The 27,958-nt window shown below is 49.7% G+C and overlaps 1 protein-coding gene across 4 annotated transcripts; it reads right to left on the reverse strand.

Moving 5' to 3' along the window:
* Window positions 900-27,940, reverse strand: FAM19A3 (family with sequence similarity 19 member A3, C-C motif chemokine like). 4 transcript variants are annotated; one of them, XR_001303450.2, is made up of 8 exons: window positions 27,548-27,901; window positions 26,309-26,366; window positions 24,679-24,794; window positions 23,878-24,027; window positions 22,785-22,909; window positions 21,392-21,665; window positions 2,136-3,916; window positions 900-1,544 (listed from the first exon to the last, which is right to left on the reverse strand). XR_001303450.2 is itself a non-coding variant. In XM_005655438.3 (6 exons), the coding sequence occupies exons 3-6, from the start codon at window positions 24,791-24,793 to the stop codon at window positions 21,654-21,656; spliced, it is 402 nt and encodes a 133-aa protein (XP_005655495.1). In that variant the 5' UTR covers window position 24,794; window positions 26,309-26,366; window positions 27,548-27,940; the 3' UTR covers window positions 20,151-21,653. The 4 variants fall into 4 exon arrangements, 2 of the variants coding, with proteins under 2 accessions (XP_005655496.2, XP_005655495.1); XR_002343730.1 differs by lacking the exons at window positions 900-1,544; window positions 2,136-3,916 and adding an exon at window positions 11,562-13,573 and having other exon boundaries at window positions 27,548-27,902; XM_005655438.3 differs by lacking the exons at window positions 900-1,544; window positions 2,136-3,916 and having other exon boundaries at window positions 20,151-21,665; window positions 27,548-27,940.

Here is a 27,958-nt window from a genome sequence, read left to right on the forward strand (position 1 = left end):
CTGGCCGCCGGAGCTGGCCTCTGGCAACACCGATCTACACCACAGCCACAGCAACAGGGGATCCAAGCCTTGTCTTCGACCTACACCACAGCTCAGCAACGCTAGATCGAGGCCAGGGATAGAACCTGCGTCCTCCTGGAGACTGGTCACGCTTGTTAACCACTGAGCCACAAGGGGAACTCCAAACAGCTGAAAGCATTTCTAACAGAGCTTCTTACTAGTGACAGTATTTATCAGAGCCATAAAGAAAAGAGAATCACTATTGGCTACTAATGATTTTTATATTTTTTAAGTTTCAATATTTTTAAAATGCTTTTAGTAAGAATGTATTTACTTGGTAATTAGAGAGGAAAATAAAGATTGAAACAATAGCAACAGACCAAACTTTCAAGACCCAAATCCTAGAAGCAGCCTGATCCACTGTTAGGAGTCAGACCCAGGTGTAACCTTTTGATACTCAGTTTCCCCACCTATAAAGTGGAGATAGTACTTCCTAAGCATCTCCTTCATCTGGCTCTTGTTAGAATTCAATAAGGTAGAGTTTATAAATGTATCTGCTGCTGAAGAAAGATTCTTCTTTGTGTGCTTCCTATTTAAAGCAGGAGTTCAGATGTAAGTGACTGGGGGTTCATGGAATGAAAGATTGGGGATGAGGAGTTCCCGCTGTGGCTTGGTGGTTAATGAATCCGACTAGGAACCATGAGGTTGTGGGTTCGATCCCTGGCCTTGCTCAGTGGGTTAAGGATCTGGCGTTGCCCTGAGCTGTGGTTTAGGTAAGCAGATGCGGCTTGGATCTGGCGTTGCTGTGGCTCTGGCGTAGGCCTGCAGCTACAGCTCCAATTAGACCGCTAGCCTGGGAACCTCCATATGCTGTGGGAGCAGCCCTAGAAAAGGCAAAAAGACAAAAAAAAAAAAAAAGGGGGGGATGAGAGCCTGAACAACCACCCTCAGCTCACACCCCACACTCCCAGCACCTATGGCACCCCATTCTGGGTGGTCTCCACTGTCTTTGTGAAGGGGACAGCCTGACCCACTTAGTTGGCCTCTTCGAAAAAGGAAATTTCACTCCAGCGCTGTCTCTAGTCTTACTCATCTCTGGGATCAGATCCTTTTGTTGTCGATAGTTAGTCCTTTTCACCTTCATGAGGCATACGTTAAAGGTTATTTTACAGAATCCAAGGAGTTACTCCGTGCTCCCCTGCCATCCCTGCAGCATTTTTCTGTGTCTGCCTCTCTCTTCCATCCTCTTCTTTCTCCCTCTCTGGAGGCTAATTAGCATTCACAGAAATGTTCTTTACAGTTGTATCTTCAATGTTTAAAGAAATGTGAATGGCAAGTGAGGTTTCTAGTCTGAAGTTTCTCCTTTGAAGTCTTTTTAACAAGCCACCAGGGACTGACGAAGGTAGAGAAGTGCTGTCTCGAACACTGAGGCAGGATCTGAGGGCTGTTGCTGCCGCAAGGGAAGGGGTATGGTGCCCCACAGTTCCCAGGAAACCCTCAAGGAATTCCCTCTGAAGTTTCCTCCCAAGCATGTCTGGAGAACTCTACAAGAGGGATGGAGAGAGAGTTCCTGTTGTGGCTCAGCGGTAATGAACCCAACTAGTATCCATGAGGATATGGGTTCCATCTCTGGCCTCGCTCAGTGGGTGAAGGATCCGGCGTTGCCATGAGCAGTGCGGCAGGCGGCAGATGCAGCTTGCATCTCTCCTTGCTGTGGCTGTTGTGTAGGCTGGCAGCTATAGCTCCCGTTAGACCCCTAGCCTGGGAACATCCCTATGCCGTGAATATGGCCCTAAAAAGCAAAAAAAGCAAAAAAAAAAAAAAAAAAAAAAAGGACAGCCATACAGACACTCAGAGCCACACTGCACAGGTCACCTTCCGGCACCTTGTGCTCGCCCCGCCCCATGTGCGCTTATACATTCTGCTCCACACGCTCACACGTAGGTCTGTGCTCACTCAGCCCACAAATCAGCAATACACAATAGCTATTTGTTGTGTGCCTACTGCCTAGGAAGACGCTAGACACATTGTTTTTACACACATCGTTCTCAAATCATACGAATTGTGTACAGTAGGCGTTATTAACTACCTTTTCATGGATGAGGAAACTGGCTCAGAAATGTGAAGTCACTTACCTGAAGTCACAGAGCTGGTAAGCAGCAGCCCAGATTCTAATCCCAAATCCGTCCGGTCCTTCCGCTTTGCCAAACTGCCTTCCAGCCGGAAACTGAGCCGGAAAGCAGATTAGTCAGCGTAAAAAACACTCAATCTGATGATCTTGATGGGAAGAAGCTGTTTTCCTCTGCCAGGCAATTTGATTTTCTGCAGAAAGGAAGCCTGGTGCTTAAATAAGCTTCATGAATGTTTACTCCCTCTCACGCCTCTATTTTTTGCTGGAATTGAATTTTGATTGAAAAAATAAGCTTTGACCATTCACTCAATTAGTCATCAAAAGTTGTTTCAGTCAAATGACGGAGAAAACAGCCAAAGAGAAATGCAGAGCGGAGCCACTTCCTCCAGCCCCTCGTCCAGTCCAGGTGCAGCTCCTACAGCATCCACGGAGCAGGGACCTTCACCTCCTCTCAGGAGGTCGCCCCACCAGCCACAGGAGCCACAGTTAAATCTAAGTAAATGTTTCCTACAGCTCCAGATTTGGGGAACGCCATGTTCAGGGGTGAAGGAATAGATATGATTATTTGATTCATTTCCTAATAAAAAGAAGATTAAAACTAGCATAGGAGCTCTTTTGTGGCATAATGAGTTAAGGATCCAGTGTTGCCAAGCCAACAGCTTGGGTCACTGCTGCGGTGTGGGTTCGATCCCTGGTCCAGGAACTTCCACATGCCCCAGGCAAGCTAAAAAACAAAACAACAAACTAGTGGAGAAAGGAGAGGCACATCTAACATATTTTAAACACCTGGCCTTCCACAGCTGCGAGTCCTAGAATGGAAGAAATGGAAAGGTATCTATCAACACGGGCTGTTAGAGGAAGGTTTCCCGTGGTGCTAAACCCACTGGTCACCTGCAGACCCTTGAGCATATTTCTCAAAACATGGTAGTGATTCAACAAGCATTTACAGGATTAGATTCAGCCTGTAAGGAAGACAGAAAGTAGAATGAAAGCAAGCAGAAGTCCATTTTTGATTGAATAAGCAAATAAATGATAAAATAAATATTTGTTCCTGTAACAGATATGTATTGAACAACTGTTCAAGGCCAGGCTCAGTGTTTGGAGCTGGAGCTATAACAGCAAAGAGCAAATGGTAAATAAAGCCCAGCCCCTGGCCTCGATGTGTTCACAACCTTTTGGGAGAGAATAGCAAGTAACCAGGCAACCTCAAAACCCTGGGATAAATGCTGTAATATCAACTCTGATCAGGCTTCTATTCCATCTACTTGTCCCCGGATTGATTTACAAATCACACACAGGCCCAATCAAAATCCCAGCAGGGCTATTGGTAGGAACTGACAACCTAAATTACAAAATTCAGATGGGAATGCAAAGAACCTGGGATAGCCAAACAACATTAAAAATAAACTAAATTGGGAAACCAACTCTATCCGATTTCAATACTTATAAAGCTAAGGCCATCACGACACTGTGGTTGTGGCATAAAGTGTGACTAGCGGTGGAACGTGAATGGTCACAGAGAGAAGAGGGATACCATAGGCAAGCCATGCCACATTCTGCAGGAGGGTCCTGTTTCCATCTCCAGCTGGCTGTGGTCTCTGGGCTTCAGAGCGCTGGTTAGATGACGGCCAGGTTTTCTCACAACTCTGAGAGGCCATGTCTCTGAATCAGGCCAGCTGTCATGGGGCTCAGCTATAGTCTTCACATGAACGGAGAAACTGTGGTTTTCACACTTGAGAGCAGCTCTGGGCAGTCACAAGTGGGGAAGGAGTCTATATACTTCCCCTGGCAGATAGAGGTGAGAGAAGGGGAAAAGAAGTGGGTGGTTTCAGTGTTCACATCATCACACATTCTCCCTCTTTCTCTCTTTCACACACACACACACACACACACACCACACACACACACACACACCATGAAAACTAGTAGGGTAGCAGACCAAGCCTTGCTCAGACTGACAAGGATTAGCCAGTCCCCTCACCTGCTGCTTCTGGCCACAACACCCAGCTGCCAATGAAGTGCCCTCTCCGTGTGCACTTTCCCCAGCCCTTCCCTGTCAAGCCACAGGCTTCCCTCCAGAGGTTTTGAGGGCTGCTTTGGGGCAGGATGGAGTTGGCCGGCTCCCAAACTTCTGCTTCTCGCTGTGTAAGCTGGGCAAGTCCCTCGACCTCTCTGTGCCACCGTGTCCTCTCCTGGGCAGTGGGGATAAGTGTTGTACCTCCCAGGGCTAGGGTCACAGTGGGGATTACACAGTCACTGTAAGGAAAATGCTTAGAACTGTGCCTAACAGATGGGTGGCCCTCTGCAGCTATTGCTGTTATTATTAATCGGTTTATTTTATTCTTCCAGCCCAGGCATGGCAGAGACCACTGTTTCTCTGGGAGAGCCCAGGAGGCCACGGTGGCCCCGGTGCTCACCAGGCTTCTCGGCCCCATCCCACCTGCTCCACATCCATCTCTCCTCTCTTCCACTCTGCCCAGTGACCCAGCCCTGTCCACCCTGACTTGTCCTTCCTCTCGCTCCAAGTTAGGAAAGGAGAGAAGGGAGGGAGAGAAGTAGGAAGAGAGGAAGGGGAAAGAAAAGAGGAGGAATCGAGAAGTCCCTTCCTCGCCTCCTCTTGCTTTTCCCTATTCTTTTCTTTTCAGGGGAGGGCAGCCTTCCAAACGGGGGCCTAGCTCATTCTAGCCCTGCCCTTTGGTGGAAAGAAGTGTTACTCTATTGCAATCCTTCTGTATTAGGCAAGTTCCTTGTCTTCAAGGCCACATGGCCACATGCTGGTCCAGGTCAGCCTCACTCTGAACTCCAAGCGCTTCCTCCCTCCCCCACCCTGGGAACCAACTGGGAGTGTCCACCCCTCACCCAACGTGCTCAGGAGGCCGTGTGACCTGCTGCCATCCCCAGGTAGGGAGCCCTCCCCACTTTTCCCTTAGCCTCTACCTGACCACCCATCTGCCCCCAGCAGCCCGACAGACTTCCCCTCTCTGCTAAAGCAGCCTGGCTTGCTCCCCTCCTCCTCCACCCATTTCTGCCAACTTCTCTGCTAAACCAACTATAATAGAAAAAATAAAAATCATTAAAAAAAAAAATCTCTGGGAGTTCCCTTCATGGCGCAGTGGAAATGAATCCGACTAGGAATCATGAGGTTGTGGGTTCAATCCCTGGCCTTGCTCAGTGGATTAAGGATCTGGTGTTGCCGTGAGCTGTGGTGTAGGTCGCAGACCCGTATTGCTGTGGCTGTGGCGTAGGCTGGTGGCTGTAGCTCCAATTGGATCTTTAGCCTGGGGACCTCTATATGCTGCGGGTTTGGCCCTAAAAAGCAGAAAAAAAGCAAAACTCTGCATCCAGTGTTTGACATTCTCTGATGTTTTCTGACCTCAAGACAAGGATTAGGGAGTTCCCGTCCTGGCGCAGTGGAAACAAATCCAACTAGGAACCATGAGGTTGCGGATTCAATCCCTAGCCTCGCTCCTTGGGTTAAGGATCCAGCATTGCCGTGAGCTGTGGTGTAGACCCACAGATGCGGCTTGGATCTTGGCGTTGCTGTGTCTCTGGCATAGGCCGGCAGCAACAGCTCTGATTAGACCCCTAGCCACTGGTGTGGCCCTAAAAAGAGACCAAAAAAAAAAAAAAAAAGACAAGGATTAAATTTTTAATCAGCAAATTACAAAGTTCACTGAGCTCATGACTTTGGTAAATGTCACCAGGGAAGTCCACCCCCCTCCAATCCCTACCCCAGATTAATGAAGCCTGTGTCAGCACAGGGGACAGAAGGACTGGGGTGGGGCTTCCCATCAGCTGGAGAGGTCACATGCCTTCCCCTGAGCCCAGGGCCGGGTGCCACCCCGTGAGCAGGGGCACCTGGAGCTCTGTGAGTCCTCGGTTACCTGTGATTACAGGTGCAGTGACATGTCAGGGGCTGAACCTACCTGTTCACCTGTTTCAGTTTTGATAGTTTCTACATCTTCCTACCAGACCAGAGCTCACTTTCTCCTCGCCTCTCTTTTCCTAGATCAGAATATTACGATGGCTCTCTTTCTCCCTCTCTCTCAAACACACACACTCCAGAGCAGGGAGTGGCGTGGGGGAACAGAGAAATAATAGAGGTGATGCTTATGCTCCCACAAGCCACCCCTGCCCCAGGCCATATGAGTGACCTTGAGGAGGGGAAAAAAAGCAGTTCTTCTTCACAGGGTCCTTCTGGTCTGACGGGACAAATCCTCAGCTCTAAGTGCACATCTAATGATGCAGAGGCTATACAGGAATGGAAACAATAGATACAGGGCCAGCGTGTGTTGCAGGGCAGCATCAGCCAGGACCTCAGCCTGAAGGTGGGGGGCAGGAGAGGGTGGGGGCATTGCTTCAGAGGAACTACCCAGGAAGCAAGAGGGCCAGGGGAAGGAGGGGGTGGCTTGGCAGATCAGCTGGGCAACCCTGCTGCATCTGCATCCCCATAATGAAATATTTGCCAGAGACTAATTTCTCTTCAAAGGAAATTCATTCTTAGACGCTTCATCTGTGTATTAATTTCAGAGCATTTTAGGGAGGTCCGGTCATGGCTCAGTGGTTAACGAATCTGACTAGCATCCATGAGAATGCCGGTTCAATCGCTGGCCTTGCTCAGTGGGTTAAGGATCTGGCATTGCTGTGAGCTGTGGTGTAGATTACAGACATGGCTTGGATCCCACATTGCTGTGGCTGTGGTGTAGGCTGGCAGCTGCAGCTCCGATTCGACCCCTATCCTGGGAACCTCCATATATATGCCGTGGGTGCAGCCCTAAAAAAAGCAAAGAAAAAAAATTTCAGAGTAATTTAGCTTTCCCCCATCCAGGGATAGAAGGAAATACTGCAGAACAGCAACCCAAGTGCAGTATTTATTCTCTGGCAGGATAGCATGGTCTCTTTAGCCCACGTCCCCAATCCTCCCCTCTGCCATCCCAGGAGATCTGAGCAGTACATGCTTATTTCATATCAGTTGCTCTACCCGCAGACTCTTGTGTTCCTTGTAACACCACTGTGAAAATACTCTTAGTAACCAGAGTAATGAAGAAAAAGACACGGTGAAGTTAAATAATTTTCCTAAAGGCACTCAACTAATAAGTGGTGGGATCAGGTTCAAAGCCCAGTGGCCTGTTTCCAAGACCACAGTCGGAACCACCATGCATTATTGCCTCTTGGATGAGCCACAGTCTACTTCCTGTACATTGAGGAAGTCATCTCTGGAAGCTGGGGCTCCTGGCAGTTCCAGGAGTGCTTGTCAGAGGCTGCAGGAGGCCAGGACTCTGTATGAGGCAGATCAAATGACAAGTACAGGAGTGGAAGGGGTCCTGGAACAAGTGGACCTAGAACCACCAACAGCCATGAGACACCAACCACAGGGCATCAGCTTAGTGGGGCCACTGGGACCATTCTTTTTGGGTTTTACTTCCCAGACAAGGACCACCAGTCAGAGCAGAACTGACCTGCCCAGAGCTGCCCACATAGGGACAAGGTATGGCTCCAGGCCAGGTGGCTCCCAAGAGAGGCTGCTACCGTCCTCTCTGACTCTTGGTCTCATTCTCACTGCTCTCTCTGCCCCTCGTGGTTATCTTTCTCCCTAGGGAGTGGCTCTGCCAACCTGGGACAGCTGTCCCCCCCACCCTTCAGTCTTCGTGCTGGACCACACTGGTTGCTTAGGGTGAGGAGGCTGGCTGAGATATGAGATGCCAGGCAGGCCAGGAGGCTGAGGGAGAGACAAACTGCAGCCCGACCAACCCACTGAGAAACCTGGCAGGACCTCAGCCCAGGAGGCCCCTGGAACGTGGGGATCAGAGAGAGAATCACATGCTAAGCGGGACACCTTGGGCTCCTTGGTCTATGTTGACTTAAAGGTGTGTGGTTTTCATAAGACTCAGGTCTGCAGCTATGCCCTGATGGCTGAGCACCAGGTTATGGGTCCAGCCACTTAATACTATGTGGTTTGTGAACATGTTATGTTCCATTAGCTGAAGACTAGGATTATAATAACCCTTTTCTCAAAGAGGAGTAGGTGCCAACACTCACATTTGGCAAATCACCAGTCCCCTCCTTGCCATCCTTCTCCGTGGCAGCCCCCCTCCCCCTCCCCAGTCCCACATGTCTGTCAACCAAGAGTCAGTCAAGTTGTGATCCTTTGTACCCAAGTATAAAGCACCTCCTAAGCCCACTTTGTCCACTCCCTGCCCCACACTGTTGTAGAGACCAAGGAGACAAAGCGTACAGAAGTGCTGTGAACATGGCCAAATGTTTCGCAAACATTAAGCACCTGTCCAGGTTTATGCAAAGCCTTTTCTACAGAATGTGAGAAAGTCCATGAGTTCTCAAGTCATTGTCCTCTCTGCCAGAGGAAGGTGGAGACTGCAGACACCCTGCTATGGACTGAACTGTATTCCCCCTAAAATTACTATGTTAAAACTCTCCAAAGAGTGGCTTAAGAATCCAGTTGGCCTCCCCCAGAGCAAGCGATCCAATGCTTTTCCGACTTAGCATTGTAAAGTTATACTCCCTGATTTCTGCAATATTGTTATGGACTTGTTTTCCCCCCCCCCAAATGTATATGTTGCCATAACCTTCACTGTGATGGTATCTGAAGATGGGGCCTTTGGGAGGTAGTTCAGAACTGAGGGTGGAGCCCTCATGAAAGGGATTAGTGCCCTTATGAGAAGAGACACAAGAGAGATGCTCCCTTTCTCCATCACATGAGGATACAGCAAGCAGGCATCTATTTTCAAACCAGGAAGAGGGTTCTAACTGGGAATCAAATCAACTGGCACCTTTATCTTGCATTATGCACACTCCAAAACTGTGAAAATAAATTTCTGCTGTTAAAGCCACTCCATCTATGGTGTTTTTGTTGTAGCAGCACAAACCAAGACAAATATGATATTGGTTGCACAGATCAGTCATGTTCTGTGTATAAGAGGACTGTACAGGATTCTGAACACAGAAGGCTTCCACTAGGTGCCATCCCAAAGGCTGGCTCCAACGCGTGCCATGGTAATTTAACAGGAAAGGATAGTCTATTCAACAGATGGTTCTGGAATAATGAGATATTCATATAGGAAAAAAAAAAAAGGAATCTCAACTCTGAACACCATATTTAACTTGAAATGGATTACAGCTAATCTCTTATGATTAGGATGGGAAAACAAAGAAGAAAAATCTGTGTGGCCTTGAATAAGGCAATGATTTCTTAGGTAAGACCCCAAATCAAATCACAAACAATAAAAGAAAAACGTTTTTTGTCTTTTTAGGGCTGCTCTGGCAGCATATGAAGCTTCCTGGCCTAGGGGTTGAATCGGAGCTGCAGTCACTGGCCTACACCACAGCCACAGCAATGCAGCATCTGAGCCACATCTGAGACCTATGCCATAGCTTGCAGCAACTGGATCCTTAACCCACTGAGTGAGGCCAGGGATCAAACCCACATCCTCATGGATGCTAGTCAGGTTCTTAACCCATTGAGCCACAATGGGAACTCCCACAAGAAAATATGATCATTGGGCTTCATCAAGGTAAAACACTCTTGGAGTTCCCATCATGGCTCAGTGGAAACAAATCTGACCATTAGGTTGCGGGTTTGATCCCTGACCTTGTTCAGTGGGTTAAGGATCTGGCGTTGCCATGAGCTGTGGTGCAGGTCACAGACATGGCTCGGATCTGGCATTGCTGTGGCTCTGGCATAGGCCGGTGGTTGTAGCTCTGATTGGATTCCTGGCCTGGGAACCTCTATATGCCTCAGGTGCGGCCCTAAAAACAAAACAAAACAAAACAAAAACACAAAAAAACACAAAAGTAAAACACTCTTCAGGAGTTCCCTGATGGCCTAGCAGGTTAAGGATGCAACATTATCACTGCTATAGCACAGGTTTGATCCCTGGCCTGGGAACTTCTGCATGACTGCAGTAAAAAAAAAAAAAAGTAAAACACTCTTTGAAACATGTAGTTAAGAAAATGTAAGGACAAGCCACAAATTGAGAGCAAATATATGTAAAACATATATCAGATAAAGGATTTATATCTGAAATATATAAAGAACTTTTATAGATCAATAATATAAAGCAAAATGAAGACTTACTATATTACACAGGGAACTATACTCAATATCTTGTAATAACCTATAGTGGAAAAAAACCTGAAAATAATATGTATTCTTTATATTATATATAATAATTTATATTATATTCTTACATTACATATAAGAATATATTATATTTTATAGTATATGATATATATAATAGAATCATTTTGGTGTATACCTGATACTAACACAACATTGTAAATTGACTATACTTCAATGAAAATTAAATAATAATAATGTAAAGCAAATAACCTGATAAAAAGGAAAAAAAGATTTAACCAGACATTGTACTAAAAAGGTATATGAAGTTAAAACATGAGCATATGAAAAAGTGCTCAACATCATAAGTTATTAGAGAAATGAAATTTAGGAGTTCCCGTTGTGGCTCAGTGGTTAACGAATCTGACTAGGAATCATGAGGTGGCGGGTTTGATCCATGGCCTTTCTCAGTGGGTTAAGGATCTGGTGTTGCTGTGAGCTGCAGACATGGTTCAGATCCCGTGTTGCTGTGGGTACGCTGGCAGCTACAGCTCCAATTAAACCCCTAGCCTGGGAACCTCCATATGCCACAGGTGCGGCCCTAGAAAAGACAGACAAAAAAATAATAATAAAATAAAATAAAATAAAAATACAATGAGATACAACTGGCATTTACTAGAATAACTAAAACTAAAAAGACTAACAAACTCTACTCAGTATTCTGTAGTAACCTATATAGGAAAAGACCGAATATATGTATATGAATAACTAAATCACTTTGCTGTACACCTGAAACTAACACAACATGTAAAGCAACTATATCCAATAAACATTTTTTTAAAAAGACTAACAATACCAAATGTTTGTGAATATGTGGCGATGACTTGAACTTTCATATACTATTGGCAAGAGTATAAAAATAGTTCAATCACTTTAGAAAAGCTGGCAGCTTCTTTTTTTTTTTTTGTCTTTTTGCCTTTTCTAGGGCTCCCACGGCATATGGAGGTTCCCAGGATAGGAGTCCAATCGGAGCTGTAGCCGCCGGCCTACACCACAGCTCATGGCAACGCCGGATCCTTAACCCACTGAGTGAGGCCAGGGATCGAACCCGCAACCTCATGGTTCCTAGTCGGATTCGTTAACCACTGAGCCACAACGGGAACTCTGGCAGCTTCTACTAAAATTAAAAATCCATTTTCCATATGACCCAGCAATTCCATTTTTAGCTATTCACCTGAGAAAAATGAAATCGTATGTTCACACAGACTTGTTCAAATGTTCATGACAGCTTAATTCGTAGCCAAAAGCTGAGGAAAAGTCCAAATGTATACAAACAAGAAAAAGGACAAATTGCAGTATAATCAGATGATGCAATATTATTCGGCAATAAAAAGGAGCAAACTACCGATCCTTCCAACAATACGGATGATTCTCAACATTATGTCGAGTGAAAGAAGTCAGACACAAGAGTTCATACTGTATGATTCCATGTAGATGAAATTCTAGAAAATACAAAGACATAGTATGTGGTGACAAAGCAGTCCAGTGACCTCCCCAGCCCAGATGTGGGAGGCAGCGGGGGAAGGTGGGGGAGGGTGGCGGGGTGGGGTGTGGCCAGGAGAGTAGCCTGGGACAGGGCACAAGCGAACTTTGGAGGAGACGGAAATGTTCTGTATCCCGATCTTGGTGGGGGGCGGGTATAAATGCCAAACCTTATAAAAAGTCCACTTACAATGGGTGCATTTTATTGTATAGAAACTCTACCTCCGTAAAGTTGCTTTTTAAAAACAAGGAGGCGCTGCCTTTAGTTGGGCTTCAATTCGAACCAGCAGGGTCTGTAGGCTTCGTACTTCTCCATTTGCACCCGCAGGGCCCCGAGCCTTTCGGCCGCAAGACTTTCCAGCGCCGCAGCGCCCGCCAGCTGGGGGAATCCAAGACAACACCGTCGGCCGCTCTGCTGGGCTGGGGACGGAGTGGCCCAGGTCCGTCAGTGTCCCACGTCGATGTGGAGCTGGGGGTGTCGAGGCCAATGCCGTCGAGTGTTGGGAGGCGAGGCGCATCCAACCCGCAGTCAGACGCCGCAGCGGAAACGCGCCCGTTTCCCCCGCCTTCTACCGCGACGGCGCGCGGACGCAGGCTGGACCCGGACGACTCCGAGTGCGCGGCCTTGAGGCCTCGGGATTGTGCCGTCGTGTCCTGAGACCTGGGTTGACCTGACTCGGCGCGACACGAGCAGGACGACGCCGTCCGCCGCCAGCCACCCGACGCCGGGGGGTGGGGGCAGGAACCCGGCAAGCGGACGCCGCCCACCGAGGGCGCCGAGGGTAAAAACCAGAAGCCTCTGCCTTGCGGGGCTAACTTAGGAGGACGAGTCCCCCTGGGGATGACCCGCTCTGACCCGTCGAGTCCCGCTAATCGGCTTTGAGGCTGAGCCTTCTGCCGTCTGCAGTGAAGTCGCCTCTCCGCGGGCCACCTCCCTCCAGGCAGTGTCCTCACTTGGGACCCAACCCGCTGCTGGGAATCGCAAACAGCGTTCCCGGCCCGCCGCGCTCCACTGGTCATCCACCGAGGGATACAGAGGGCTAGCTCTCCGGGCGTCGCTGCCAGCTGCCCTCCTCCTGCAGGCTCAAGGGCTTTAGGAGGGGCACCGCTAGACCCTTCCCATCCTGAGACAGACAGACAAACAGACACACCCACACACACACAACCCCACCCACTCTAGGACCCCACTCGACCTCCTGCTCCGTCTCCTTCTCATATCTTCTAATTGACTACTGTCTACGATGGCGACCAATTTTTGCTATGTAAACTTAATTAAAAGATTTTCCTGGAAAGATTGCTGATGTTCAATCGGCTTACTAGCAAGCAGCTTAATCTTTAAAAACCAGCAACTGAAAACAAAACAGCATTTGCACATCTCATTGACTGATGGCCGGCCACCCAGGAGTGCCTGGGGGCCCTGCAGGGTAAAAATCAACCTCCCCGTGCTGATCGGAGCTAAGCTCCACACTCTAGCCTTGAGGACTACCCTGTGTGTCACACTCCCCAGGAGAAAATACAGCTCTCCCACCCTCTTTGCCATCGATGCTTTTTAGCTTAGTCCCTGGCTACCACTTTAGGGATGGTGCAAAGCAGGACTTGCGGGGGCAGCTATGCTGCTCCTGCCATTTGGTCTGTCAGCTTTCAGAGCTCTGAGGGGTCCAGGGCTGCATCTATGGCCCTTGCTAGTCTTAGTCTGCTTTTCAGAGTTCACCTCCTGACCCACTTCCAGAAACACATCAGAGAAGATGCTCCATCATGTACCTTCTTGGCTGGGCCTAGAAGGCTCAGGCTCTGGTTGGTACATACCAACCTGGGTCTGAGAAACCCTGTGGATAAAGAAAAATTAGGAAAAAATGACCTTGTGCCAGAGTGAAAGGGAAAACCAATGCCCAAAACATCCTGGGAGCTAAAGGGCAGGAATTACTTATACCAGGGGCTCCCAACCCACAGCCCATCCCTTCTGGGCAGTGTGGCCTCTTCTCTTTCATGGGAATTCCTGGGCATTTGCTCCCCTGGAATTGCCACAGTCCAATCTCCAAATTCCTCTTCTATCCTCTCCTTGAAATAACTGTTTCAAATGGTGGCCCCTTAAAATATCATGAACCAGGGGTTCCCATTGTGGCTCAGCTGTTTATGAATCTTACTAGCCTCCATGAGAATGCAGGTTCGATCCCTGGCCTCACTCAGTGGGTTAAGGATCCGGCATTGCTGTGAGCCGTGGTATAGGTTGCAGACACAGCTTAGATCCTACACTGCTGTGGCTGTGGCATAGGCCAGCAACTACAGCTCTGATTCAACCCTTAGCCGGGGAACCTCCTCCATATGCCTCGAGTGTGGCCCTAAAAAGAAAAAAAAAAAAAAAATCATGAACCAAAAGCAGTAAATAGATAGTGCCCAGTAAATGTCTGCTTTTGTATGAATCTTGCCCCCAAAAAGGACTCCATTGGAGGGGTTACAGGCCCAGTGGAAAAGGCAGCAAGTTGGGATGCTGGGCTTTTAGTGTCTTTCAAGCAGCACATAAGCAGTCAAACTGCCTTGTGTGCGGAGTCCGGGCTGGCGCCTAGACCTCTGTGACTGTGGGAGAGAAAAAAGCAAGCATCCATTAAGGAATGGACAGAGATTTCAGAGTTTGAAAAAGACTCTTCTTCTCTCCCTTCTCTGCATCCCCAGACAACCACTGCTTTTGGTTCAAGGCCTTACTGTTTCATACCAGGACTACTGCCAAAACTTGCAACTGGTTTCCCTGCACACATATTCACCCCTTCATCTGGCCTTACAGCTCTGCCTCTAAAGCGGCCCCCTGCCTTCTGCCTTGCCCCCAGGCCCTTGCAAGCTTCTCCATTGTCTTGAAATAAAACTTGAACTGCACAGTGGCCAGCTTCTTTCTGAGCTTACCCTTGGCCGCCTTTCAGCTTCATTTCTCATCATTTCATTTTACCCTTTATATTCCAGCCACAGCGAGCTACTTACTTGAACTTGTCCCAAGCGGTCCTCCTCTTCCAATACACACACACACACACACACACACACACACACACATTTTTACCTGCTTGATTCCTACTCAATTTTAAAGAGTTGGTCCTCAGAATGCCTTCCTGATGCTGGATTTAGTTTCTTTTCTAGATAGTTTCTCCTGTAGCACTGAGGACACACCTCTGTTATGATGGCACTTACTACCCAGTCCATCCCCCAGCCCCGCTCTTCCTCTTCTTTTTTTTTTTTTTTTTCCGGGGCTGCACCGGCAGTATATGGAAGTTCCCAGGCTGCTAAGGGTCACATCAGAGCTACAACTGCTGACCTACACCACAGTCACAGCAATGCTGGATTCCAGGTTGAGTCTGGACCTACACCACAGCTCAAGGCAACACCGGATCCTTACCCCACCGGGCAAGGCCAGGGATCAAACGCACATCCTCATGGATACCAGTCAGGTTCTTTACCATTGCACCACAGTGGGTAGTCCAGGATGTGAGTTTTAGAACTAAGCAGAACTGGGCTCAAACCCTGTTCTGCTTTTTTGCTGTGTGATCTTTAGCAACTTCCTTAACCTCTCTGGGTCTTAGAGTCCTTGTCTATAAAATTAGAATAGTAATACTTTATGAAAGTGTTGTGAGGATGAAATGAGTCAATTCACATTAGAAATGTCTGCTCAATTCTCTGATCATGTGCTTTTCCTGGTTCTGCCCTCACAGCTAGTGAGACAGCTATTGAAGGACCTCAGACTTTTTTTCCTCTCCGAGCATCTGGATCTATAAAGTTTTGGTTGTACCTTACAGGATCTTAAGAAGATTAGACAGTTCGAGGTATGTGAAATCAGCTTACTGAATTAAAATGACATGGTAAGGGAGTTCCCATTGTGGCTCAGCAGGTTAAGAACCCAACTAGTATCCATGAGGATGCAGGTTTAATCCCTGGCCTCACTCAGTGGGTTAAGGATCTGGCATTGCTGTGGCTGTGGTATAGGCTGGCAGCTGCAGCTCCGACTCAACCCCTAGCCTAGGAACTTCCATATGTCACACCTGAGGCTCTAAAAAGAAAAAAAAAAAGTACATGGTAAAGCTCAAGCAGGAAACACTTTTTCCTTTATCATACCTTCACCTGCAGCCCCAAAAAGAAAAAAAAAAAAACTACATTATAAGGCTGACCATTCCTTCACCTCTCACACCAACATATGGACACATTTTTGTGGTTTTGGATGAAATCTCAGGCAGTTTGTGTATATTTTCCTGTTTGCTGTCAAGCAATGAATAGTCTGAATCACTTTCATGAGTGGGAAAATGGAAGAAAATAATTGGTTAATATTTAAATTAATATATTCATGTTAGTATAAGGAAGAAATAACTACTAGAGTCTTCATTTTTATCACCGGTCATGTCGTCAAAGCTGGTTTTTCAAAACTTTTTTTTTTTTTTTTTTGGCTACCCCACAGCATATGGAGTTCCTGGGCCAAGGATCAGATCCGAGCCACAGCTGCGACCTATGCCACAGCTATGGCAACACCGGATCCTTTAACCCACTGTGCTGGGCCTGGGGTCAAACCTGTGCCCTGGTGTTACAGGGATGCCGGCAATCCCATTGTGCCACAGGGGGAACTCCACACAGATCCTTTTTAAAAACTGATGTCTATCTCAACCTCTGGCTATCTCTTCTTCCAGGCAAAATGAGCCATCCAAAGATTTGCACATGGGAAGATTTTTTTTTTTTTTAATATCCTTTAGGGTCCTCTCTGAGTGGGGCAGCTGTGTTGCAACTGTCCACTTTCTGGTAGAAATAATTCAAATCATGCAGCACCAACTCCTGTCACCTACAATCATCAGTGAAGCAGGTCAGAATTTTTTTTATTTCTCAGTTAACTGATCACAGAGAACTTTTCCTGAGGCCACAGGTGTGGGCTGAGAAAGAGGAGGCAGTTTTGCGGGAGTAGGGCCTGGGGATCCTGAGACACTTGTTCCTGAAACTTACTTTTGCCTTTAGGTCTTGCTCAAGTCTAATTATGTATACATAACCCTTCCACCTGATAACAGGATACTGTTCTGAATGCCCATCTTGACGGCTTTGTGGCCAAATGCACCGCATTTAGCTGGACAGCTCAGGTCACGTGGCAACTTGGTGATGCACAGTCAAACAAGCAATCTCTAGTAGAACCCAATGAATGCTAGAAGCTCTCTCTCAAAAGGAAAATAGTTATCTGGAGAGAATGGCATGGTTTGATCCAGAATCCTAATGGTTTGCTCTGTGATTCATCTTCAGAGGCTGCCAAAGCCAGTGTCTGTGGCTCCATACAGGTGGAGCCTTCAAGCTCCATTGGATGTGCCAGTTCATGTGGCCTGAGAGGTAGATAAGTTTGCACAGCAGTCTGTACCTATAGCAGAGACGTCTCTTGTTCTGGATGCTGCTCAAAACTGGCAGGCATTTGACTTTTCTAATAAATTAGTCTGAGTAGCATGTCCAAATGAAGTTTATGTTATTTTCAGAATACAAAGAGGCTCATTAAGACTTGAATCTTTTTCTTACTGGTAGGAGAAGCCAGAGGCAGCAATGTTTTTTACAAAGAAGGAGCATTTTTTTTTTCTTTTTATGCCTGCACCTGCAGCCACAGCAGGTGGCATGGAAACACGCTGGGCTTTGTGCAGCAACAGTGCCCTGGGCTGAGGTACAGGTAGGCATTTGCCTTGATTAGTCAGTCTCTGTGCTGAAGTAGGTTTTTGGTTTTTTTGGTTTTTTTGGCCACACCCACAGCATGTGGAAGTTCCCAGGCCAGGGATCAAATCCTAGCCACAGAAATGACCCCTAGTCACAGCTATGACAATGCCAGATCCTTGAATTGCTAGGCCACCAGGAAACTCCCTGACTAGTTTTTATATATTTTCAGTCTCAGCCTTGCTTTTGGGCACAGAAATACTCACATCCACAGATGCACAGAAACACTAGCAGCATACATGTGTACATAATTACATTTTTTTGGGCGGGGGGCTGCAGGTGCAGCATACCAAGGTTCCCAGGTTAGGGGTCTAATCAGAGATATAACTGCCAGCCTACGCCACAGCAATGTGGGATCTGGGCCATGTCTGCGGTCTATACCACAGCTCACAGCAACGCCGGATCCTTAACCCACCGAGCAAGGCCAGGGATCGAACCCGAAACCTCATGGTTCCTAGTCAGATTCGTTTCTGCTGCGCCATGACGGGAACTCCCACAATTACATCTTAACACGTGGGTACACATGCAGTTAGTTCCCTGAAGTTTAAAAGCAGAAGTTACATGAACTTGGAAAATGTGATCTGAGCTGATCTGAGCTGATCTGAGGTGCGACAACATCAGGGAAGCATCCATCTGCTCCAAGTCTTTTCCTTGGCTTCTGTCTTACTCTTTATTTCATTTCATTGGTGGTTCGAGCTCACAAGTGACACTGGAAGGGACTGAAGGGGCCAAAAGCACAACCTTCCCCCCAAAAAATCCCCAACTTAGGAATACAACATACAGTCATCATTCTCCAGACTGTCAGGCTGAATCGAGAAAGGTCTGATAAAAACACCAGGACAGGGGTTGGCAAAAGTTTTCTATAAAGAGTCTAGTAGTAAATATTTTAAGCCTTATAGGCCATGTGGTTTCTCTGCAATGACTTGGCTTTGCTATCATAGCAGGAATGTAGTCACAGATAATAGGAGAACATTCCAATATAACTTTGTTTCCAAAACAGGTGGTGGGCCAGATTTGGCCACAGGCCTTGATTTGCAGACCCCTGCTCTAGGCTCTAAAGAACCCTGAAGCCATCAAAACTGGCTTCAAGATCTTCCAGAGATTGATAGGGGCTCCATTCTGTCTCCTCCAAGAGATAAATAAAAATCACATCTTATTCTAGTTGTTTTGCCTGGTGCTTTGGTGTTTGGATGGTCTTCTGAATGAGTAACCTCAATCCCCTTTTTGTCCCCTTCTGCCCTCTTTCTGTGTATATATAAGTGCTTCCTGTTCTTCTTCATTCTGTCCTTTTGTATTCACAGGGTTGGGTGATTTTAGAGTGAGATTCTTTCCCATTCATTCCTGCTAAAATCCTGGCTTCTTTTCAGGGCCCCCATCTGTCCTAGGGTAAGAGGTAATGTGCAGTAATATAAAGAGCACTTGTCTGGATCACTGGGCAGGGTATGCCACCTGCCCGCTGTGTGACTTTGAGCAAATCGCCTAACCTCTCTGAGCCTTCCCTTCCACATCTGTCAAGTGAGGGAGTTGGCTAATGATCTCTAAAATCCTTTCTAGCGCTAAGCTCATGATTTTAGGAAGCTGAGGCTTCAAAACTCTAGGCAACTGTCTGGGACTATTAATTAGGGTGTCACTCACAGACCTTAATGAAACTGCCAGGAGGCCATAGAAATTAGCCTCATGATCTTCTGTAGCTGGCAACCTTCCAAAGCGGAGCAGGTAGGGGTCCAAGCTAACTTCAGGTAATCTGATGGCCCATCCCACTAAGGGGCGAAAAGGGGCACAAATGACTCCAGGACCCCTGAGCTCCAGGAAAAATTAATTTGCATTCCTATCCATCGAAGTAACTACAAAATGTACAAAGATATTGACTTCATTGGAGGCAAGACCCAAGGGAGCTTCTGTTGGGAGGTGAGATGCTTCCCCTTCTCCAGCAGATCCTCTTATGTGGGGCTCTCCTGACCATATAAAAGAATACCCTGCAAAGCCCGCCAAATAAATATATGACTAGGTCAGGAGGAAACAGAGGCTTTGAGGGGTTAAAAAAATGAATGAGTAAATTCCAGCATGTGCCAAAGGAAAGAGTCTCCTCTGAAACAGGGAGGAGGGGGGAGTCAGGGCGGACAAGGAGGCTGGACTTTGGCGGAAGCAAGGCTGCCCGGGGTTGGTGGCTCGAGGGGCGTTTGCCCATCATCATCTCTCAGCTTTCAGGCTCACCCCCAGCTCACAGCCGAGCACGATGGGCAGGAGGCCGGAGGCCTCTGCCTGTCTCCTGGACACGGTCTCTCAGGATGGGGAGGGAGTGGAGAAGTCCACATCCTGGCCTCGAGGAGAGCGGGCTCTTATTGCCCGACCCTGCTAAAGCTGACTCATTTGTAGCCTAAATAATTTACTCACCAATCTCTCAAGGAACATTAGAAGAAAAACAACACCCGACCCAGCCCTCCTGCTCAGGTTCCCACTGCACCGAAGGCAGGCCGGAGGCAGACTCAAGCTGCAGAGATAGCTGGCCTTCCAAGGGTCATGGGGGTTGGCAACCTTCCAAATAGTGCCTGGGGCCTGGGTTTGTACAGCCCTTGAGCTCAGACGAGTTTTCGCATTTTTTGAAGGTTTTGAAAAACAAACAAAGCTTTTTTGAAGGTTTAAAAACAAAAAAACCCTGACACAATATAAACAACGAAGAAGAATATGCCACAGAGACTGTCGGCCGCATGCAAAGCCCAAAATATTTATTAGCCTTTCCCGAAAGTGTGCGAACCCCTTCAACCATTCCCCGACCCTGAAAGAGGTGATGGTCACCTTTGACCTGCTCCTTGACCACTCCAGCCCGCGCCCCGACTATGTACAGAGGTTTGAAGTCAGAGTTCTGATATCTATAGTCTAGTGAGAAGCTGGCATCACTGTTCATTCCATCACCAAAAACAAACAAAAACAAGAACCCAAGGCAGTGGGTGAACCATCTTGATTCTACTGCATGGGGTGGGAGGGAGAGAAGCAGGGAAGGGCTGAGACTCAATCTCAGACCATCATCTGATCTGTCTTCTCTGAGGGTCAGAATTCAGCGCTGTCTCAGGTGGTCTCTACGGACACCCATCCCCTCAAGGCTCCATCACAATCCCGGGGACCCCAGCTGATCCTAGCTGATGTCAGCTGTCACTGAGACTGTGATTCTTTTCCTAATGAGACAGCCAAGTTTTGGAGTCCCCAAGGCCTGCATGTCATCTGCAAACCAGCTAGGGCGCCAGCCTGACTGACTGATCCTCAGTCCTGGACAGAAGCTCTGTCCAGCCCAGCAGGGGCTCCTCTGCTGCCCAGTAGGGCCTTTGAAGGAAAAGGACTCTGACCAGCTCTGGGACCCCAGCCAGACCCTCTCTTGGAGCCAAAGCCTCTTTAAGGAACAGCTTAAGGGCTTGGGAAGAGACGAGTTAAGAGTGGGCCATGGAGCTGCCAGCTCAGAGTGCCCAGCTGTGACTGGGCTGAGTGACCTCCAGGCTGTCATGGGGTCTGTTTGCAAGTTTGGGGGCTGAGGGTAGAGACGAGATCCAGTGGCCCCACATCCTGGTGTGCAGATATTCTGGATTATTTCAGAGAGGAGGGACCTTCATAAAAGTTCCTGCTGCTATTCAGCCAGTTCTTTGCAGGTTCCTATTACTTTTTTTCCCCCCTTTTCTTTTTAGGGCCACACCTGCAGCATATGGAAGTTCCCAGGCTAGGGGTTGAATTGGAGCTGCAGCTGCTGGCCTACACCACAACCACAGCAGCACAGGATCTGAGCTGCCTCTGTGACCTACACCATAGCTCACGGCAACACCGGACCCTTAACCCACTGAGCGAGGCCAGGGATTGAACCTGCGCTCTCATGGATATTAGTTGGGTTCACTACCGCTGAGCCACAATAGGAACTCCTGGATTGCCTTGCATCAGCTTTCCAACTTGACAAAACATACCTTAAGGGCAGGAATTGTATCTTGACCTTCTTCTGTGTCCAGGAGAGCCCAGCCTCACAGGTATGTGGCTGGAGATCAGCCTGGAGATATGAGGTCCCCTCTCTGTTGAGCAGATTAATAGCAATGGCCTTGGAAAGAGTGCTGCTGCACCTGGCGCAGGGCGTGGGCCCAGGGAACTGAATCTCCATATGTGCTCGCTGATAACCGGCTGCCATTTTCCAGTTCGTGGCTCAAGCAAGCTGTCAGGTTGTGACCCCAAGAGCTATCTTGTAACCTAGACAGCAAGTGATGGGGGAAGGTTAGAGAAGGGATGCTGGTCCCACCCCACCCCGCATGCCTGAGGTTCCCCAAGATGCACAGCTCGCAGGTGATGCAGAGGTCATTGCTGCCAATCCCTTCCCTCTAGAGTTTAGACTGGAAAAGTGTGGCCGGATGGCTCATGCCAGAGTAAATCAAGGACATGTCACCACTGCTTGCTTCAGAGTAGCTACCAAACTGCAGGCACAGTGATCTTCAGGCAACAAACCCAAACCTATAAAAATAGTGACAAATGTCACCAGCTCTGTGGTGGGTCTCTTCTAGTTTTAAATATACTCAGAATAGCTGTCTCCCTTGTCTGTCTGCAGATAGGAAGTCCTACTTTAGATCCAGCCACACTTTTTCTTGCTGTAGCTCCTGTTCCATGTCCTATGAAAACGGTGCTCTCTTCAGAGACCGCCTTTCCTTCTCTATTGTTTTGTTGGCGTGGTTGTTTGCTGGGTGTGGTGGTGGGGAGGGAAGGCAGAGGCAGAGTTCTGGCTTGCCCCACAGGGTCATTCATCTGTACAAATGGCCATGACAGAGAAAGAGATACAACTGATTAACTGTGACACACTTGGAACTGCTGAAGAGTTCAATAAAATTTTAATCACCCCTTGCTCTGTGGGGCAGGCAGCAAATCACCAGGAAAAGAATAATCCTCTCAGGTGCTGTCCCAGCAAAGCAATCCAACCAGAGGAGGGCAGGTGTGAGCTGAAGGGAGTGTGGGATGGGGCCTGTGGCAGGTGTAGGTGGGCAGGCTGGCTATGGTGGAGAGTCTCCTCTAAATTATCTAGATAATTTCCTCAATTCTCTACTTTGTTCTATGGAGCTGACACTTTCTGGGAGGCAAGCTCACTCTAGGCAGAGAAGGAAACTAAGGCTCATGGAGCATCAGGAGTTCGCCCACAAGGTCACGCTGGATTTCAAATCCAGAGGCTCCGACTCCGCAGAGTCAAGACGAACCCAGGGCACCTGTCCAGCGATGGGCTCACATGGCTTGCAGATGTCACCTTGGGAAACCGATATCCTAGAACCTGGGGCTCCTGTGCCCACTTCTCTACCCCAGGAGGAGGGGAAGAGAAGGGGTGGGTACCTTGGTGGTTTTGACTTTGTGTCCACTGCTGCAGCTCCATCCTGACAGGTCCGGGAGCACTTTACACTCCTCCCCAGGCAGGCAGGGCTCCATCTGGCACCACCACTTCTGCAGGACGATGGAGGCTGTGGGAGCATGGGGCAGGGAGGGCAGCTCTAAGTTCTCTGCAAGTCAGCATGCAGCTGTCCAGTGGAGGGGGGGGGGGTCTGTGCAGAGTGAAGGGCACGCTTCACACACCCTGGCTTTGAGGCCTGCGTTTCCCAGGCTGCCAGGCAGGGCAGTCCTCAGGCTGAGACCGACGGACACAACCACGCCGACCTCAATCCCACTGACCCTACATCTCACCAAAGACAGGCGGGCGAAGGCAGGGGACATTGTTTCTAAGGCAGCCCCTGAATTGAGCTGCCATGTCACTGGCAGAGAGGCACAGTTTTCAACATCCCCCTTGGTGGGTGCAAGCAAGCGTGCGTGCCATTTGGAGGGATCCTCAGGCGGGAGTGCGCAAGCGTCCCCTTGGTGTGTGTGCGCACAAGTGGGCACGTTTATGGCGCTGCCACGTGAGCATGAGTGGGTCGATGGGAAAGGAGTGGACAGGAAGGAATTCACGTCCAATGGACACACGTGTGTCCATGAGAGGGGCGGGTGAGGGCTGGCTTGAGAGCGAGAGGAGGGCATGTGTAAGAGGCCTGGGAAGGAGCCACAGGTGAAGTCAAGGTGGGGCAGAGTGGGTGTGAGGCCATGAGCCTGGCTGGAGGCATGGAAGGATCCGTGAAAGGTGATGATCAACGTATGGGCCAGGCAGTGGGTGCTGCCAGGATGGAGGGTGGGTGTGTGTGTGAGTGTGTGTGTGTGTGTGTGTGTGTGTGTGTGTGTGTGTGTGTGTGAGAGAGAGAGAGCTTTCCTCATCTATGAGATGGATATGGCCACATCCGCGCCCCTCCCCCCAGGGGTGGCCCCATCATTTGAGACTCTGATTGCGAAAGCCCTGGGATGGGCATGAAATTGTATCCCCAGCAGATGGCGAAGCAGGGACAGACCTTCGTATCTCCCTGACCACCGGGCCCTCCCCACCGGGTCCCGGCCTCTCTCTCACCATCCACGCAGGAGGGCTTTGCCCGGGTGGTGCCGGCCACCTGGCCAGAAAAGCAAGAGCATTTGACAGTCTGGGAGCGCTCCTCGATGCGGTTCCGGTTACAGCAGCGGTGAGCGGCAATCACCTCACAGGTGCCCTGCTTCACAAGGACTGGAGGGGCCAGAGCACGATCAATTGGGTGCCGGCCCAGCCTGGCAACCCCGCTCCCTTCCCACCCAAGCTGGTTATCCTCCAGCCCCTCCTCCCAGCCCCGGGCAGCAGTAGGTAAGAATTTCCAATCATAGACTCTTCCTGCCACTTCCCAGGGTTCCTGTCCTTCCTTCCTCTCCACTGAGACCACGCTCATCACCCTGGCTGAGTCTGGCCCTTGGGCAGGAAAAAGATGGAGTCCACAGCAACCCCCGCCTCCCGGCCTCCTCTGGGTGAGGCCAAGGGCCCTGTGGGCTTACGATGCGTGGGGAGGATCATCCGCTTACATGGGCTTTAGCCATTCCAGAAGGAAAACCACAGAATTAGGCCAGGAGGCGAGACTTAAGCCCTGATCCTGGAGCTCCTCTCCCCACAGAACACCTTCTGGCCTGGAGGGGAAGGTGAGCACTGGGTCTGCTCCTGCCTCCTTGGGCTGGGAGAGCAGAAGGGGGGTGGAGTTTCTGAGTGAAGAACACAGGGGCCACAAGCCCTAGAATCTGGGGGTTTTACTCAGTCTTGGAGATCTAGTTGCTATAGAACAGGGTAGGGTGGTGTCCACCTTTCCAGATACCCTGGGAAACTGCCCCCCGGGGCCCACCACCTCTCCCAAACCTGTGGGAGTTGGAAGCTGCAAGGAAGCCGAGGCCAGGAGGGTCCACAGCCAGGCCAGGCAAAGAGCCAGCAGCCAGCTGCCCATGTTCCAGTTCTGTGTGGCCCTCTCACGCATCCTGCAGAGAGAAGGATACCCCCCGCTTGACTCCAGGCAGGAGCACCCCCCAGTGCCCAGTCCTGGCATCACTGTGCCATGCTTTCCAGGGGGCACAGAGGCAGGCAGGATGCACATCATGTCCCCAGGTAGTTCTGGGCCTGACACAGGCTCACTGTAGAAAGTGATCAGGCTCCACAGGAAGGGGAGCAGGTGGGGAGACTGTTCTGCTGGGGAAATCGTGGAAAGCTCTGCGGAAGTGATGACATTCAGGAGGGGTCTTAAAGAATGAACTATCCCATGGAGGACATCAGAGGAACGATAGTGCTGATTCCCACGTGTTTTGTTTGTTTGTTTGTTTTTGGTCTTTTTAGGGCCATACCCATGGCACATGGAGGTTTCCAGGGTTAGGGGTTGAATTGGAGCTCTAGCTGCTGGTCTACGCCACAGGCACAGCAAAGCCAGATCTGAGCTGTGTCTGAGACCTACACCACAGCTCACAGCAATGTGGATCCTTAACCCACTGAGCTAGGCCATCCCAGAAGGATGGCTCGTTAACCACTGAGCCACGACGGGAACTCCCTGACTCCCATGTTTTGAGCACTTGTCCCACACTCTCTGCAAACATACTCTTGAAGTCTTCATGACTATCTTACAAAGTAGGATTATTTGTACCTATTTTACAGATGAGCAAACTGATACTCAAAAAGTCTAGACACAACCGAACAATCATCAATAAAAGGCTGGCTAATTACATGTTGGCCATGTGTGCAAATGCAGTCCCATCCAGACGGCTGTAAAAGAATGAGGAAGTGCTTCATGTCCTGAGGGATGCGATGATCTCCAATGAGAATCATTTAGGAGAAAAAGCAGACTGCGGGATGGGGTGTAGTGTCAAAGGGAAGGATTATATATGTTACTCAAATATGGGTAAACTAGCTCTGGAAAATGTACCCAACCCCCCGAATAACACTGTTTGCCATCCAGAAAGGAAACTGGTTAGGCTGGGATACAGAGGTAGAAGGGAGATATTGTTCTCCCTATTGCACTTTAACCTTTTGGGTTCTGAAACCATGGGCATGTCCTAGCAATTCAAATTAAACAAAATTTAAATCTAAAAAGGAAGAAAGGAGGCCAATAGAAGTCCAAAGACTTGCCCAAGGCCAGGCAGCAAGTGTGGTGGCAGAGCCCAGAGCTCAGGAGCCTACCCGGGGCCCACTGCACCGCCCTGCTTGCGTTCTCCTCCCCTTTCCTTCTCCTCCATCCTTGATGGTGCCCAAATCTATCCCAAGGGGGGAGTAGAAATGGAAGAATCCCAGGGAAGCAGAGGCACAGAGCAGCTGGGGGCCATCCAAGCATGGAAGGGGCCTGGACCACCCCCTCTGCTGCACTGCTGGCCTCTTGCAGCATCACTGGGCTTCCTCAGGCACCAGCACGTGCTGGAAACACCAGAGGCCAGATGGCTGCTCCCTTGGATTGGGTGCTTCATCTCTGTTCACCCTCCTACTCCCCCTGATCAACTGCCTCCTCACTCACCTTTTTGGGGATCTTTTAGCTTCTGTCTGTTCATCCACTGGCTTCGGATTCACTCTACCTAGACAAGGAGGAAAGATTCTCAGGGTCTGCCAAGGACAGAAGGAGCTCGTGGCCCTGCAGGAGATGGAGGAGGGCCTGGGTGGGGACATGGGGGGTGGACTGGGCACTGAGGTAGAGCCTAATTCAGAGAGCAGGGGGGTCCTTCCTTGGCCCTGGGAATCCACAGGGGTCCTTACAGACTCTGGAAGCACAGTAGGGTGGTAAGCCTCAGAAGAGAAACTGGAGGGAGTTTCTGTGTCCCAGGAGTGAAGCAGGGCTGGTGGTAGGAGGTGTCTAAGAATCAATGCTGTCATCTCTCTGGCTAGGGAAGGAGCTGAAGGTCAAGGAAGAGTTCTTGGCCTTCAGGCCCTGCTGCTGAGACTGATGCTGGAAAGAGGTGCCTGTGAATACTGACCGAGGTCCTGAATCCTCTCTGCCTCCTCATCCTGGCCCCATCACACCTGCTTCCTGAACTTGACAGGAGTTGGCTCAGCTCTGCCACCCTCACCCCCATTCCCAGAGGCCCTAGCCCCAAAGCTTCTCCATTTCTCCCTAAGATCTCCCCTCCTTCAGCCTCCAAAGGGAAGTGGAGCTGAGGCAGGTAGGATAGTGGGGCCCAAGAGAGACGGAGAACCCATGCCCTAGCTTCCCAGAGTGAGAGCCCAGAAAGGACAATGAGGACAGAGGGTGGGAGTGCTATCAGTACTTCTAGGGTGGGTGTACTCCATAGGCAGAGAGCTTCTAGAAGTACCTCTTTTCTGAGGAGGTGTCTTCTCTCCCTGTCTCCATCAGAACACTTCGTTTTGATCATGACAAACGCAGCTGTGTCTTTTCTCTCTGAGCTGCCACCCCTCCCCTCTCTCCTATGGACCCCAATACCAGACCTGGGGTGGGCACTGGGGTGGGTCCTCCCGCCCTCTGTCCCCTCCCTCAGAGAGATCTAGAGAAAGAAGCTTCTGGGAGTTGTTCTCAGGCTTCCACGCTCGCGCCTCAGTTTCCCAGGCTGTTTCACCCAACCCCTGCATACTAGCATGGGCTGAGAATGAGAACCGCAAGATCCTCTAATCTTTCTCTGTCTTCTCCCGCCCCCGCCCCGCAACCGCTCAGTCCTCCCAATTCTGAACCCCCATCCTGGGACCTACCTGCCCCACGGCGGTGCCCACTCGTTACCCTACGATGGTTCCCACTGGTTCAACCCACCTGCCCGAGAGTCTCCTCGCCTCTGAGCCCTGGATAGAGACTCCGAAAGGGAGACTGCAGCCGGGAGCGGCCAGCTCGGTTGCTGTCTAGTCCGGAGCCCTGTCCCCTTCACCAAGTTGATGCGTCCCCGAGGCGGAGGGGCTCTGGCCAAACTAGCATCACGGTCATGCCGGGCCCGCTCTGGGCACCGAGGAGCTCCGGGCCCGCCCGGCCAGTTCTGCAGAGTTCAGCCAGGGTCCTTCCGAGGCTCCTGCCCGCAGGACCGCCAGCGAGCACACAGCGGCCACCGCCGCCTCCTCTTCCTCTCCGGGGGCCGCCCCCGCTTCGCCAGCCCTCCTCCCGCGTCACCGCCTCCTCCCGGACCGCGCGGGGCACCGCACACGGCGCTCAGTCCGCCCGGCGCTCCCAGCC

The sequence above is a fragment of the Sus scrofa genome, chromosome 4, assembly GCF_000003025.6.
Source record: "Sus scrofa isolate TJ Tabasco breed Duroc chromosome 4, Sscrofa11.1, whole genome shotgun sequence".
In the NCBI taxonomy this organism is placed as follows: Eukaryota; Metazoa; Chordata; class Mammalia; order Artiodactyla; family Suidae; genus Sus; species Sus scrofa.